Source organism: Vicia villosa, linkage group LG5, assembly GCF_029867415.1.
Source record: "Vicia villosa cultivar HV-30 ecotype Madison, WI linkage group LG5, Vvil1.0, whole genome shotgun sequence".
In the NCBI taxonomy this organism is placed as follows: Eukaryota; Viridiplantae; Streptophyta; class Magnoliopsida; order Fabales; family Fabaceae; genus Vicia; species Vicia villosa.
The window spans coordinates 173,974,419-173,990,807 of record NC_081184.1 but is presented as its reverse complement, the minus strand read 5'-3'; the positions used below and the strand labels follow the sequence as shown (position 1 = coordinate 173,990,807).

The following is a 16,389-nucleotide window of genomic DNA, read 5'->3' as shown; positions in this document are numbered from 1 at the left end:
ACTTTTGTCGAACCCGAAGCTACTCTTCGACCCTCTAAAATTCAATTCAATATCTCACACACCGACTTTGATCAATCCAATTCCATTCCATTCATTCTTAAATTATTTTATAATTTTTTTTGCTAATTATGGTTTAATATAGAATTATTATTAAATGTATCAGGGTCTAATGAAGACAATGAGCATAAGAGTAAGATCAAGTATGAATGATTCTTCTGGGTGATATTCATAAGAAAATATACTTAATAGTTAACATAGTTTCATTAAATAAAAATTTAATTTTTAAAACTTGTATCCAATAAATATACTATATTTAAAGAGTGGTGTTATTTCAACACTTAAAAATAAACTCATATACCATATAAAAATGAGTGATGCTATTCTTACATTGAAAATCTTACACCGTGTCTTACACCATCACAAATACAAGCATGGGCATGTGTGTATGTATCTTGAAATAGTGTAAAAAAATTATTAAATATATTAAAAAAACATAAACCGTATTAATGTACGGTGTAGGTGTAATTTTTGGGTGTATCAATATCATTTCTCTATAAAAAACATCTTCTATAAATATTGATTAAACATGGAGAGAGAGAGAAAATTAATAAAATATTGAAATTGTATCCATACCGTATACATATATATGGTGTTGAACACCTAAAATGATGTCCACATAATATTTCTCTTACTTAAAATAATCAGTTGTATTTATAAAATAACGGGTATAATTGTCATGTCACCCCTACCACAACCTAATAGTAATATAAAATTTATGTGATTTTGGAGAATTGTAAATCTCTCAAATCGGTTTTACAGGCTTGAAATAAACAAATTTTTAGAGATTTTGATTTTTTAAATTGAGTCCTTAAAATAAACTAATTTTTAGAATTCTTGATTTTCCAAATTGAGTCCTTAAGAGATGTGGCGAGGAGTTTGGATATTTTTATCCCTAATCTTAAGTCTCTTTTTTAGTTGAGTAAGTTTAGACCTATTTTTTTCGTTGGATCTTAATATAATGTGGTGGTCAATGTGTTGGCAACTAAATTAGGGTTGGTAATCGACATCCCTCAAAGGAAGGGTTTTGGTTGATGGTGTGGTACAGTGGTTATGGTTAATGGAAACCTTGTGGTGTTGGTGAATGATTTCTCAAATTAAGAAATTAGTATTCAAAGGAAACCTTGATGCAAACCTATTGTAATGGGGAAATCAATCGTCTTTCCACCCTATGTCTTCACACTAGTTGATACCCCTTCATACATATTTTAGATATCTCGAATATATCCAATCCTAACCCCTTTCTTTTCTAGAGCTTTCTACAAAATCTCTTTAGGAACTCTATCATACGCCTTCTCCAAGTCAATGAAATTTAAGTGCAAGTCTTGTTTGTCCATCTGATATTGCTCTATCATAATTCGTAGTAGATATATTGCTTCCATGATTGACCTCCCAAATATAAAATCAAATTGGTTCTCAATGACTCTTTTCTTAGTCTCATTTCAAGAATTCTTTCACACAACTTCATAGAACAAGTTATGAGTTTAATCCCCTTATAATTTGCATAATTTTGTGTATCTCCCTTGTTGTTATAGATTGGGATTAAAGTGTTTCTCCTTCATTCATGTGACATTTGCGTTGACTTTATAATTTCATTAAATAATTTAGTGAGCCACTCAACGCCTCTCTCTTTAAGAATTTTCACACTTCAATGCATATGTTGTCTGGTCTAACCGTCTTACTATTACTTATCCTTTTCAATGCTTATTTTACCTCTTGATTCTGAATATGATGAGGGTAATTATAACTTCAACCATCTTATCTATTATCGAAGCTTTTAGAGTTCAGTGAATTATGATACAATATGAGTCCATCACTATTTGAATACGCTCGGGCGGAGGAGATATATACAGGAGATGTATGAGAAATGAAGAAAAAAAACTGCAAGTGAACATTGTTTGCCCCTTGGATGTAAGAAAATCTTTAGGTATTAGTAGTTTTTTTATTTTTTCTCCAGTATTATTTGATATATTATCTCATAGATTTTTGAGTTGTAAGATTAAGTTAATTTTGAAGTTTAATATATTTTGAAAATATAGCGATAACGTAAATTATTTATTTAAGAACTAAATATGTGGAGGTTACAAACCTTCATAATTTATTTTAAAAATCTTCACAAATTACAAATTTATTTTAAAATGTACATAACATTTAACGACAGTTACAACCATCGTATATCAACTAACGACAATTGCATGACAGTTTTTGAAATTGTCACAAGCAATGCTCATGACACTAAGTTTTATGACTATTGACAAATTGTCACAATGTCAGTTTTGTGGCAATTCTAACTGCCGCAACCTACTCTCAAAACCGCAGCTATATATCTTTTTTCTTGTAGTGTAACTGCTTAGCGGGTATGGTGATCAAGCATGTAACTAGATGTGGGGTTTTTAAAAAGGAGAAAAACTGTCTCCCCATTATGAGGAAGGACAAGTCTTCCACTATCTCCACGTTTTTTGTCATGAAAAGAGTGAAGTCGCTCTTGCATTTCTAGTCAAAGTTTAAGGATTTGTCCATAAATGTTTCAATCATAGAATTGAGGAATGAGATTCACTAATTCTACATAAACAACATTTTCTGAGTCTCTAGCAACCCTCACGAGGAGACTCTCACCTTCATTGTATTTTTAGCGATTATAATTTTATTTTTAAATATTTAATTTTGTTAGACCGATCATGATTATATATTCAATCAATTATCATCTTTTATTTTTGGAAAAATTAATTTTGTTCTTAAACTAAAAGTACAAATTTCACACTAATTTTTTGATTAGGATCGTCAACAATTATAAATTCTTGAATCATTTTTTCTAAAATGAATGGTTATAAGCACCTCAAAGGATATGTTAACGTATGTCATTTTCTAATCTAGCACTTGATATTTAATTAACATGAGATTATTGATTGAATAATGACAAGTTAAGAAACTAGCTCTCATGGTTTACACCTAGCTACATTTAAACATAAACACAATTTGACCAATAATGGTCCTTCTATTAGTGATAGTTACATAAAGCAATAAGCAAAAAGACACCAAGTCCCCAACTATTGATTTGAATTAATTTGACGTAAAACTACAACTCATGTTAATTAATTATTCTAATGTCATTTTCTTTAAAGATTAGTCAAATAAAGTATTACTTTTAAATTAAAAACTATTAATTAAATAAAAATTTGATCGACTCGAAAAAATATAAATTAATTTTTAATATATTTACAGGTTTAAAATTTAATCGATCGATCCAAAAAAATATTAATTAAATAAAAATTCGATCAATTCGAAAAAATATAAATTAATATAGTTAACTTTTTAAATTTTATTTAAAATATAAATTAATTTTTAATATATTTACAGGTTTAGAATTTAAATTTTTATTTAGATTAATAATGTCATTAAAGTGATATTGTTAAAAAGAAGCCTTATTAAAATGTTGCATCCATCTCATCAAACCTTACATGGCACAAAGTTTTCAAAAAAGAATAAAGTGCATTTTACGTGGCAGACAAATCATATCAAGCTCTTAATTGAAATTAGTGGTTTAGCTTGATTTTGATCGCTTTAATCAAACAGATATCTATATCATTTTAGGTGAACAATTTGGTACTTTCAATTTTTTAATTATTAAATATACTACTTTTTGATTACTTTATTTTAAATATAATTTTAGATTTTATATAAATTTTATTTAAAAGAATAACAGTACCCAACTAAGTTTTAGAGTATCAAAAAATTTAAAATCACTTTAATTTCAATAAAGAATAGTTTTTTTAACAGATTCAAATACAGATAAAATTTATAATATATCTTTCTCTATTTTTTATTTAACTTGATGAAATAATATCTTGAAATTAAGTATATTTAATAAAAAGTTATTTATATAAAGTAGGGATAATAGCAATTTTATCCCTGTAATATGGGCAAGGTTTGAAAAATCCATTAAAAAAAATTTTGGATTAGCCCCCAAACATATGAAGATTCTCATATTTTGCCCCTCAAAAAATTCAATCATTAGAAGTATTGATTTGATAATTTTTTTTTTAATTTTTTATTATTATTTTTAATTAAGTGTTTGGCTCAGTGACATTTTTATTATTTTTTACTTATTTTAATTTCACGTTGTATTTTTTATTATTATTTTATTGTTTGGTTGTTAATTTTTAAATTTTTTTTTTTTTTTTTTTTTGGTATATATCACCACCGGTTTAGTCCGGTTCGGGGGTCAGTTCTGGCATCAAGTGGTTCCAGCCCCCTCCCGATCGCAGTTGCGGGGGATCGAACCATGGTTCTCCCTACCAAGTTCAGCGCCAATCACCACTGAACCAACTAACGATTGGTGTTAATTTTTAAATTTCAAAGCTTAAAAAATTGGTTCCATGGAGTGTTAAATAACTAATAATAAACCCGTGCGTTCGCACATGTTCCGGTATGGATTGCACATTTATTTCAGATTTATAATTGATATTATAGGATATTTAATATATATAAATTAGTAAAACAAAAAAATTGATATTATTAAGTAAATATCGAGTAAAACAAAGCACTATCCCAAAGAAGAATTGTGCATACCAGATATTATGAGAGAGTTGTATATGTTATTATATATATATATATATATATATATATATATATATATATATATATATATATATATATATATATATATATATACAGTGGCGGAGCCAGAAAAATTATAAAGCCTGGGCAAAATTTTAAAGACCGCAAATTCAAATTGTATATAATATATAAATAGTCATCAATCAAAATAAAAGAGACTCGTCATTTTGTCAACAATATATATGCCCTCCTTACTTGGTCTTGAATATCTGGAGCATAATCATTAATTTGTTTCTTACGATCTGAATCACGCACAATCTCTTTTGAATTAAATTTATTAACCACATTATTAGGCGGTGGTTCTAATTCAGCTTCCGATTGCACGACATTCACATTCTCGATATTTTCTCTGTCAACTAAAAATCTCCTCATCTCTAAACAAAAGATAAAGTAGTTATAAAATTATAGTTTGTGTGTATGGTGTATTTTTTTTTTTGTACAAACCGTGTAAAAAAAAATCTAATTTATACCATAATGAAAATTCACTACACAATAAAATATCATATACAAAAATATACATTAAATAAAATGACATCTTCAAGAAGAAACTTTATGATTATATGACTATTTAAAAAAAAAAATATTATTCTATGTCTAAAACCTTATCCTTGAAATGTCATATTTTAAAATTTTATAATAAGACAATACAATTGAATGAGTGGAGGAGGTGTGTTCTTATTTGTTCTCTCTCTGTAAACATGGATGGTCATCATATCTCTCTCTTTCAAACCGCAACACCGCAACAGTAAATAGAAAAAAATGGAAGAAAAAAAACAAAATCGTACCTATATGAACATGATTTTCTTGTGCAGTCTGAAGCGAAATGGATGAAAACGGAGGCGACGGGGCTATTGCGTTTCCTTTTCCTCTTTCTCTATTCCCTTCTTTGTTTCACTCTCTTTTCTTTTATTTTTTTTAAATTTTATTTGTTTTTTTATAATAACATGACAGCCAAAAAAAAATTTAGGCTGGATCGAGCCCGGGCATATGCCCAGCCTGACCGTACGGAAGAACCGCCCCTATATATATATATATATATATATATATATATATATATATATATATATATATATATATATATATATATATATATATATATATATATATATATATATAATATTTAAAATAAATAAAAATTGTAATAACAAAGTGAGCATTACCCTAAAAAAAAAAAATTAACAGAGTAGTAAGTTATTAAGTAAGTGGTTAAAAAATAATCTACAATAAAAAGAAGTGGTTATAATTTAATAAATGATATAAAGAAATAAATTTGGTTTTTGTTGAATAATTGCCTTTGTAAAAATATAATAGTTACTGCTGAAAAACAATTTACCAAATATTAATTACATATATATTTACTATATAAATTGTTTAATATATGTTTTCTAATACAATATATTTATTTAATTATTAAAAAAATATTTTAATGTTAATATTTAAACTATTCTAACATAAATATTTAAAAATATTAAATACTGTTTATATTTAAAAAAATTAATATTTAAATAACTTTAATATTTAAATTACTATTTAAAAATAATGTTAATATAAAGAAATATTAATGAGATAATAGCTACAGTATTTTTTCTAAAAAGTATAATTATTATGTTAAATTATTAAATTGTTACAGTATTTTTTAGATTATTAATTATTAAATTGTTACAGTATATTGATGTTAAATTACTAATATATTTTTAATATATAATTTTTGAAAACATATTTATTTAATACTATAATTACTATATATTTATTACATAAATTCTGAAAAAATATTTATTTAATAAATATCTATTATATAAATATGAATTTCACATTTAATTAATATTTATTATATAAATGTATAAATAAATATTAAATTTTTAATATTTATAAATATTTTTTCAATTACATGATATTATATAAATACTTCTCAATTACACTTTCATTTGAATTATATATTTTAATATTTATTTGAAATTAAATTGTTAACTAACATATAATAAATAACTTTTTGATGAAAATATCTGTTTTTAAATTACACTTTCATTTTAATCATATATTTTAGTATTTATAGAAGAAAATATTATTTAAATACGTGGAATTAAAAGTATTTAATCAATAATTTATTAAATATGAAATAAATATTTAAATAATAAATTAATAATATTAAACATATTAAAACGTTATAATTTACTTTAATTATAATTATTTATTTAAGAACATTATTTTAAAATGTTATAATTATTTAAATAAGAGTGAAGACCCATTTTGGTCCCTCACAAATATTACACGAGTCAAATTAGTCCCTCACAAAAAAATTGACCCAACTTAATCCCTTACAAAATTTAACCGGATCATATTAGTCTTTCTGCTAATATTTTTCTCAAATTCGTTTTTTCCTACTTCTAAACCGGTTTTTTTCATACTTTTAAACTGTGACTGGACTGACACGTTCAATTTTTTTTATTTTTTAATTTTTTAAATACTAAATTATTTTTTATTTGTAATTTCATTTTTAAACAGTTATCAATGAATAATATCAAAAAAGCCAAAATTATTTCCCATAAAGTAATTTTTAAACATTTAATTTCCATGATTTCTACTAATATTACAAATTCTATACATAAATTTTTACCTATGAAGTCTCAAATCGAAGTCCCTTCAAGTTAAATGATTTTCACTTTCTATTGTTATTAAAATGACTATTATTTACAACAAGACAAATCAATTTTTATTTTTAATAAAGTGACTATCATTTACAATTAGATAAATCAATTTCTATTGTTAGTAAAGTGACTATCATTTACAATTAGATAAATCAATTTCTATTGTTAATAAAGTGATTATCATTTACAACTAGACAAATCAATTTCTACGGTTAGTAAAGTGACTATCAATAACATCTAGACAAATCAATTTCTATTGTTAGTAAAATGACTATCATTTACAAATAGACAAATCAATTTCTATTGTATTAAATTGACTGTCATTTAATCTGAAGAGACTTAGGTTCGAGGCCATATTGATACAAATGTTGTATTTCTTATTTTAAATTTAGAATTGTTTAAGATTAACCATATGAGCCTGAGTTCAACTCCTTAAAAGAAATAATTTGGCTTTTTTATATTATTAATTTATAATTGTTTAAAAATGAAATTAAAAATAAAAATCAATTTAGTATTTAAAAAATGAAAAATAAATAAAATTCAACGTGGCAGTCCAGTCACGATTTAAAACTAAAAAAGAACCGGTTTGAAAAAAATATTAACAGAAAGACTAATATGATCCGGTTAAATTTTATAAGGGATTAAATTGGGTCTATTTTATTGTGAAGGACTAATTTGAGTCGTGGAATATTTGTGAGGGACTAAAATGGATGTTCACTCTTTAAATAATAAATTAATAATATTAAACATATTAAAACGTTGATAAAAATATTTAATTTAAGATTTCACTTTCATTATAATTATATTTTCAAGAATTATAATTTATTTGATGAAAATATACACTTTAAATTACACTTTCATTATAATTATAAAATACATTTTCAAAAATTTATTTGATAAAAATTTTAATTGAAATACTAAAATATATAAGTAAATAACAGGAGGAGTTAGCCTAATGGTTGGTGGGCGCCCTTGCAAACATTTAACAACCAAACAATATTAAAACTATGAAAAAAAATATCATTCTTTTCAGAATCATTAGTTACCTTAATTTCACTTTTAAAACAAAAATATATTTCACAATTTTTTTTACAATCAACATTTTTTAAAATAATTTTTCACAAATTAAATAATTTAATTGTAATATACTATTTATGTAAATAATTTTATATTGGCGCCAAATCACAATCAATTATATATAATACTTTAGAATACGTTGAAATAACAAGTTCAATTGAATTTGATAACTGTAAAATACATATGATTATAGCATTTTGAATTCAAATACTTAACATTTCACTTATTTATCATTAAACGAGAAATTTTGATTTAACAGTTACTCTCCCGTCTCATAATAGATGTTCTCTTTGAGATTTTTACACTTTTTAACAAAATGATTAATTATGTTAATTTCAATTAAAAAATAAGTCTCTTTTAATGAAATGACCTTATTAATAATAGGTAGTGGAGTACTTAAATAAATTAAAATACAATAAATAAGGGTAAGTTAGTGAAAAAAAATACTCCATCCGTCTCACAATAGATGTCTTATTTCCTATTTTTATTTGTCTCAAATTATTTGTCCATTTAGAATACCAATGTGACATCTATTATTTCTTTCCATTAACTTACCCTTATTTATTGTATTTTAATTCATTTAAGTATTCCACTACCTATTACTATTAATAAGGTTATTTTAGTAAAAGAGACTTATTTAATCATTGGAATTAACATAATTAATCATTTTCTTAAAAAGTGTGAAAATGTCAAAGAGAACACCTATTGTGAGACGGAGGGAGTAATAAATATCACATTGGTATTTTAAATGGACAAATAATTTGAGACAAATAAAAATAGAAAAAAGATAACACCTATTGTGAGACGGAGGGAGTATAATATTTATTGCGATCATATATCAATTAAATTTTCTTATTTTGATGATTTAAATTTATATAAGCGCTTTTGCCACATTAGAATCAAGTGCATGTTTATAATTATTTGCAAAAAAAAAAAACTTTTCTATTTCTTAAAGTAACTAACTTTTAACGTGTTTCTAGAGAGAGAAGCTCTACCTTCTCACTAGAAACTTCTCGTGCCTTTTTCCCTTCCTTTAGGGTTCCTTTTCCCCTTTTTATCTAGGGTTTCCCCGACGGCGCATCCGTCGCTCTACCCAGTCTAACTGGCTGTCGCTCGTTTCCACAACAACAAATTCTACGGCATCCAACCCTTTGTCTCGACCTGAACTTACAGCCTATGATGGAAAGGTGGAAAGACATTCCATTGTCCAAGGAGGAAGAAGAAGGAGTCACAGTCGATGTTGAGGAGGAGCATGGCGGTGACATATTCGAACGAACACTGGCAGGAAAGCTGTGGACGGAAAATAGATTCAACTCCAAAGCTTTCGTCTCTACAATGACTGGAGCATGGAAGCTTAGGAACCCCATTGAAACACAAGAGCTGAGCACCAATTTATTCCTGTTCAGATTTAGCACGAAGAGGGACCTGGAAAACGTTTTGCGCAATGGACCTTGGAGCTTTGACAGGTACCTCCTCGTCTTAGACAGGGTCACAGGAGAGGAACAACCTTCCGATCTCAAAATGCACTACGGAGAATTCTGGGTTCGCATATACGAACTCCCACTTATGTTACGATCTGAGACAATAGCAAAGAAGATGGGTAACATTTTAGGGGAATATGTGGAAATGGATCAGCGCGAAGCCCATAGAAATGGTCGCTTCCTCAGAGTGAAGGCAAAAATAGACCTCAAACAGCCCCTCAAGCGTGGTACGGTGATAAGATTCAAGGAAAAAAATCTTCGAGTCTACTTCAAATACGAAAGGCTCCCTACCTTTTGTTTTGTCTGTGGAAGATTGGGCCACCAAATCAAGGATTGTGAAGAGATAGAAAATTTGGGGGAAGAAGGATATGAAGACCTGGAAGAAAAAGAACTATCCTATGGTGCCTGGTTACGTGCTTCTCCGTTACCTAAAGCAGTGGAAGAGCAAAAGAGAAAGGAATCCAACTCTAGCTCTTGCAGTAAAAGCCTCTTCAGCATTTCATCCAGCCACAGCAGATGTGATAACAAGAGTAAACTGAAGGAAGGGGAGGAAGGGGAAGAAGGCGAGATGGAGCAAAATAAATCAGGTCAAGTGTCGGGGAGAAAAACCATAACAGGAAGGGAGAAGGAACAAGAAAATAGAAGCACAGGACTAGAGATTGAAGCAGTGGCTGAATCGCTCGGAGCAGTTGGTATTTCAAACAAAGATATAGCGAAGAAAGCCAACCATACGTCTTCCCCTACAAAGAAAAAGAAATGGACAAGAAGACAACCAAACAGGAAGGTGGGAGCCAAGGCAACAAAGAAACAAATGGCACTTGAAATGGGCAAACGGCAACTGGTCGAAGTGATGATTGTGGAAGGTAACTTGGAGGAAAGGGGTAGTGGTGAGAAGAAATTTAAAAGTCAAGGCGAGATCACAACTGATATTCCAAAAATACCAGAGGTGGTGTTGGATGGCCAACACCGCCTACAACAATGAAAATCCTAAGCTGGAACTGCAGGGGTTTGGGGAGCCCCCGTGCAGTTCGAGCCTTGATTAGGCTCATCAATGTTGAGAACCCTGATGTGGTCTTTGTTATGGAAACCCGTCTGAAAGATAGCGAAACTCAAGAAATCCGCCTCAAAAGCAAACTGTCTTGTAGCTTAGGTGTGGATTGTCACGGATTTGGAAAGGAAAGGGCTGGGGGACTTCTAATTTTATGGAAGGAAGGAATAAATTTGACTACCAGGTCTTACTCAAGGAATCATTTTGAAGGGGTGATTCACGAGGATTGCGACAATCAAGACTGGTCTTTTTGTGGAGTGTATGGCCATCCGGAGGAACATTATAAAGTTAGAACCTGGGAGCTGATTCGGGAGTTAGTTAGGAGAGGATGTGAAAAAATTATGGTTTGTGGAGATCTTAATGATACTCTGTACGTTCATGAGAAACAGGGAGGCAACAGTAGGTCTTTTAATCAAATGGAGATTGGTAGAACAACGCTGGATTCAACCGGATTGCGAGACGCTGGTTTCACTGGGCATCCTTTCACTTGGACGAATGGTAGAGAAGGAAGTGAGAACATCCAATGTAGGCTGGACAGATGCTTAGTTTCCCCTGAGTTCCTAACTAGTTTTGGGCCCATCACTGTCACTCACTTGTCGAGGTTTGGTTCAGACCATGCGGCTCTGAGCATTCTGTAGAAGATGATGACAAAGGTAGCAAGAAGAAAAGGAGACATCTTTTTAGATTTGAAGAGGTGTGGAGCCGAGACTCTAGATGCGAAGATATGGTGCGTAGACTGTGGCACAATCCAAGAAACATAGGCTTCGGCAAGATCCAAGCAATGCAGCAGCTGAATGATGCTTTCCAAGAGTTCAGAATTGGGAATATTAGAAGGGAGCTGAAACGAATAGAAGATATGCTTAGCGAGGAAGCAAGGTGGGACAGCAGCCGGGATTCCATTAATGAGAACAGAGCTCTTGTTCAGAAAAGAAACAAACTCCTTCACACAGAGGAAGTGATGTGGCGACAGCGGAGTCGGGCGGTTTGGCTCAACCATGGTGACAAGAACACGAAATTCTTTCATGGGAAGGCGGAGCAAAGGCGAAGAACGAACAAGATCTACAGGATGACAGATGAAAATGGGAAGTTGTGGAGAGGAAAATTCCATTGTGAACGAATCCTTGTATCATACTTCTCTGAACTTTTTGAAACTTCTTGTCCGCTGATTGAAGAAGACGTTCTGGAGGTGGTGAAAGATAGATTAAGGCCAGAGCATATAGCACACTGCGAGGATACGTTCACGGGGGAGGAAGTCAAGGAAGCACTCTTTCAAATGCATCCACTCAAAGCTCCGGGACCGGATGGCCTCCCTTCTCTTTTCTACCAAAAGTATTGGAATATTGTAGGGCCGGAAATCACCCATTTAGCCTTGGAAGTCCTTAATAACAATATGGATCCCAGCTCCATTAACAACACCTTCATTGCCCTTATCCCCAAGTGTAAACACCCAAAAAGCCCGAAAGATTACCGACCAATAAGCCTCTGCAATGTTCTCATGAAAATCATTACAAAAACTATTGCCAATAGGATTAAGTCTTTCCTCCCTGACATTATCGATGAGGAACAAAGTGCTTTTGTTAAAGGTCGTCTCATTACCGACAATGCTCTTGTGGCTTTAGAGTGCTTCCACTGGATGAAGAAGAAAAAGAAAGGGAAGCGTGGTTTCATGGCCCTTAAGCTCGACATGTCTAAGGCGTATGATCGAGTGGAATGGGATTTTATTTTCAAAGTTTTGTCCTCAATGGGTTTCCCTGAAAAGTTCGTGAAGCTGATTGCCAATTGTGTTTCCACAGTGTCCTATAAGATCCTCCTCAATGGTCAACCCACCATGAGTTTTATTCCGGGAAGAGGTCTCCGACAAGGAGATCCTCTCTCCCCATACTTATTCATACTGTGTGCTAATGTCTTTTCAGGTTTGCTCAAGAAAGGAGTGGCGGACAAGCAGATCCATGGAGTGAAGGTTGCTAGAAGTGCTCCGGTGATATCTCACCTTTTCTTTGCAGATGACAGCCTCCTATTTGCCAGAGCCAATTCCAATGAGGCTAGGAAACTTCTGGACATCCTGCATCAATACCAGACAGCCTCGGGCCAGATTGTTAATTTTGAAAAATCAGAGGCTTCCTTCAGCTCTAATGTCAGCAATGCAGATAAAGCCAACATACAAAACATGATGAAAGTCAACACGGTTCAGAGACATACGAAGTATTTGGGGATACCGCTTATTTTTGGCAGATCAAAGAAAGATATATTCAAGTTAGTGGTGGATAGAGTGCAGAAAAAAGTCAAAGGGTGGAAGGAAAAAGTCTTATCTAAAGCGGGAAAAGAGGTCCTCATTAAAGCTGTAGCTCAAGCAATCCCAAACTACATCATGGGGTGCTACAAAATGCCGGAAGCTGTTTGTCACGAGATTGAGAGCATAGTGTCAAAATTCTGGTGGGGAAGTAAGGAGGGTGAGCGTAAAATTCATTGGATGCGATGGGAGAGAATGGCTATAACAAAGAAAGCTGGTGGGCTGGGTTTCAGAGGATTCAGCGAGTTCAATAAAAGCTTACTGGGCAAGCATTTCTGGAGATTAATGAAGGAGGAGGGATCCCTTTTTGAAAGAGTTTTCAAGAGCAGGTACTACCCCAACCGATCCATCCAAGATAGCAAATTAGGATTTAATCCTAGCTACGCTTGGAGAAGCATTCTGTCATCGCGAGAATTAGTATTAAGTGGCACAAGGTGGTGTATTGGTAATGGAGACAAGGTGGTGGCTAAGAAAGACAACTTGATTCCTACGATAACGGGTTTTAAAGTAGTAGGACAGATGATGAATTCAGGGCCAGAAGTTAGAGTGAGCCATTTTATTGATCATGAGCTGAGCATATGGCGGACTGATTTGGTGGAAGATACTTTTGAGGCAGGCGATGCAAAACATATACTGGGAATTCCCCTTTCAAGAAGGCGTGTTGAAGACTTACAAGTATGGCACTACGAAAAATCGGGAGAATATTCTGTGAAAACAGCATACCATTTGTGCATGCAGGATAAGGCGGCGAAAGCACCTGGGCCTTCTGCTACACCTTCCCAGGAGCTTTGGAAGAAGATCTGGAATGCTCCAATTCATACCAGAATTAAACACTTTTTGTGGAGGCTTGCTAACAACATTCTTCCTACCAAAGCGAAATTGAGGCATAGAGGGGTGATTCTTGAAGAAACTTGTGGATTGTGTCAACAGGGAATCGAATCGGCTAACCATTTGTTCACTCAATGTGACTTTACTCGACGGGCTTTCTTTGCTTCTGTTACAGGCTACCACTGCAATGGAGAGGTTGACATTAATGCTTGGTTGGTGGAATTGCTGTCAAATAGAAACGTGTTCTTTGTGCAGGTGTCGTGTTACCTTCTCCATCAAATATGGAAAGCGCGCAATCTCAAGCTCTATCAACAGAAGGATGAGGACCCTGTTAAAGTGGCTATGGACGCTTGGGATGCTGTCATGGAGCTCAATCAACACAACCAGACTTGGTCTAAGGACAAGAGTCTTGTTAACATGGACAACCAAAGGAGATCAGAAGCTGACTTTCACACTGTAAAGGTAGATGCTGGCTTAGATGACAATGGCTTGGTGACCTTTGGTTGTGTGATTTTAGACAAGGAGGAAATGCCGCTGCTGTCTCTATGCAAGAAGGAAGCTTTCAGCACCAGCCCTGGGTTAGCAGAATGCATGGCTCTACGATGGAGCATGGAAACAGCCATTAAGCTAAACCTTCGCAATGTGCTCTTTCAGTCAGACGCGAAAGCAATGGTGGACTGTGTCAATGCAGTCACCAAAGATGTTGGTTTGGGTGTGGTAGCTGATGATTGCCGTAACTTATTAAAGTTCTTTACAAATGCTGATGTTCTGTTTATTCCTAGGAAGTTTAATTCTGTTGCCCATGATCTAGCTCAATTAGCAAAATCAGTAGGATCAAAAACTTGGCTGGGAGCATGCCCAGTAGTGGAGGATCATTCCTCTTTGTTGTTCTCTTCTTCTTAGTAATGAATCGTATTTTCCATAAAAAAAAAAAACTAACTTTTAATTTGGTTCAATAAAGTGCACTGAATCTTATGTTTCCAAACATACTACAGTACATAAGTAATGCCAAGACTAAATAAAAAGAGAGGAGACATATATAGACAGGGTGAGGGAGTTATGAATTAAGACAATAAATCATGATTTAGACTCTTAAGTCAATACGGAAATATTGTTAGTAAGTCTTAATCACACTTTGCTTTTTCAAAATATATGTAAGCATTAATTAATTAAATTAATGTGACATCTAATATTGAATGGTTGAGAATGCATATACAAAATTTGTTTTGTTTTCCATTTTATGAAAAGTGCATACTTATCATGTTAGTTGCAAAATTTCATGTAAAGAGTACTTTTCATGTAGGTCTAAGGTTTGTTTTCAGACTCTATGAGATGTTTTATTATGCTAATTAGGTTATTGCTAATCTAAGTTCAGCATAATAATTTATACGAGAAAAGATAGATTAAAAATTTGACCTATGTAGAAGAACATTGGCACAATGTCCTAATAAATAAGTGTAATATGAAGTTTCCAATAGTGCATATTATGGAAAGAAAATGTTAATAATACTTAATGGGTCTCAAATCTGATAGGTTGCCAGTTTTTTCAATAACCAAATACCAAATTTTGATTAGTTCGATGTCCCATTACGAGTGCAGACTATTTCCTACATTGGAATACTTTAATTACATCAACTGACTTGATCAATCCAATTTCATTCAATTTCATTCATTCTTAAGTTATTTTATAAAATTAATTATGGTTAAATATAAAATTACTAAAAATGTCTCATATTAAACAAATGTATTTATTGATTGAATGGTTGGCCAAAGTCAAGATAGAAAATATCAGGGTCTAATGAAGACAATGAGCCTAAGAAAAACCGAGTGAGATGGAGTATGAATTAGTTAGAGCATAAATATCGGTAGCTTTTTAACGTTTCCACACGGTTTACTAAAACACTGTGTCAGAAACAAATGGATAATTAAGTGAAAAATGGGTTCTTTAGTTTGGGCTCGTTTTTTACTGCAGGAGCGTTTCTTTTCCTTCTTTCCATTCATTATGTGCTATATTTAATTATATAATATTAAAATGAGGTATATTACATGATTTTGTGGGACCAATTTTAAAGTTTTTGATGAGTTACATGAATATTTGAAAAATGTAGCTGAGTTGTTTAAATGAATTATAAATGACATATAACATAAAAAATTGAGTGGGACACATTTAAAGAACTCAAGTGAGTATAATGGATGTGGATGCTCTTAGTTTACATTTAAAAAAGTGTGACTTTTAAAACTTTTATCCAATAAATGTATTATATTACTTAAATAAATGTACTTAATCCAGTAAAAGTTTGGATTTTTTGATCCCTAATGGTAAGTCCCCTTCTTAGTTGAGTAATT

At 31.5% G+C, this 16,389-nt stretch overlaps 1 protein-coding gene across 1 annotated transcript; it reads left to right on the top strand.

The window, feature by feature from the left end:
- Positions 1 to 9,575: 9,575 nt before the first annotated feature.
- LOC131606068 (uncharacterized) lies at positions 9,576 to 10,859 on the top strand. Its single transcript, XM_058878352.1, has one exon. It carries the CDS (start codon positions 9,576 to 9,578, stop codon positions 10,857 to 10,859), a length of 1,284 nt encoding a protein of 427 aa, XP_058734335.1.
- Positions 10,860 to 16,389: the final 5,530 nt, after the last annotated feature.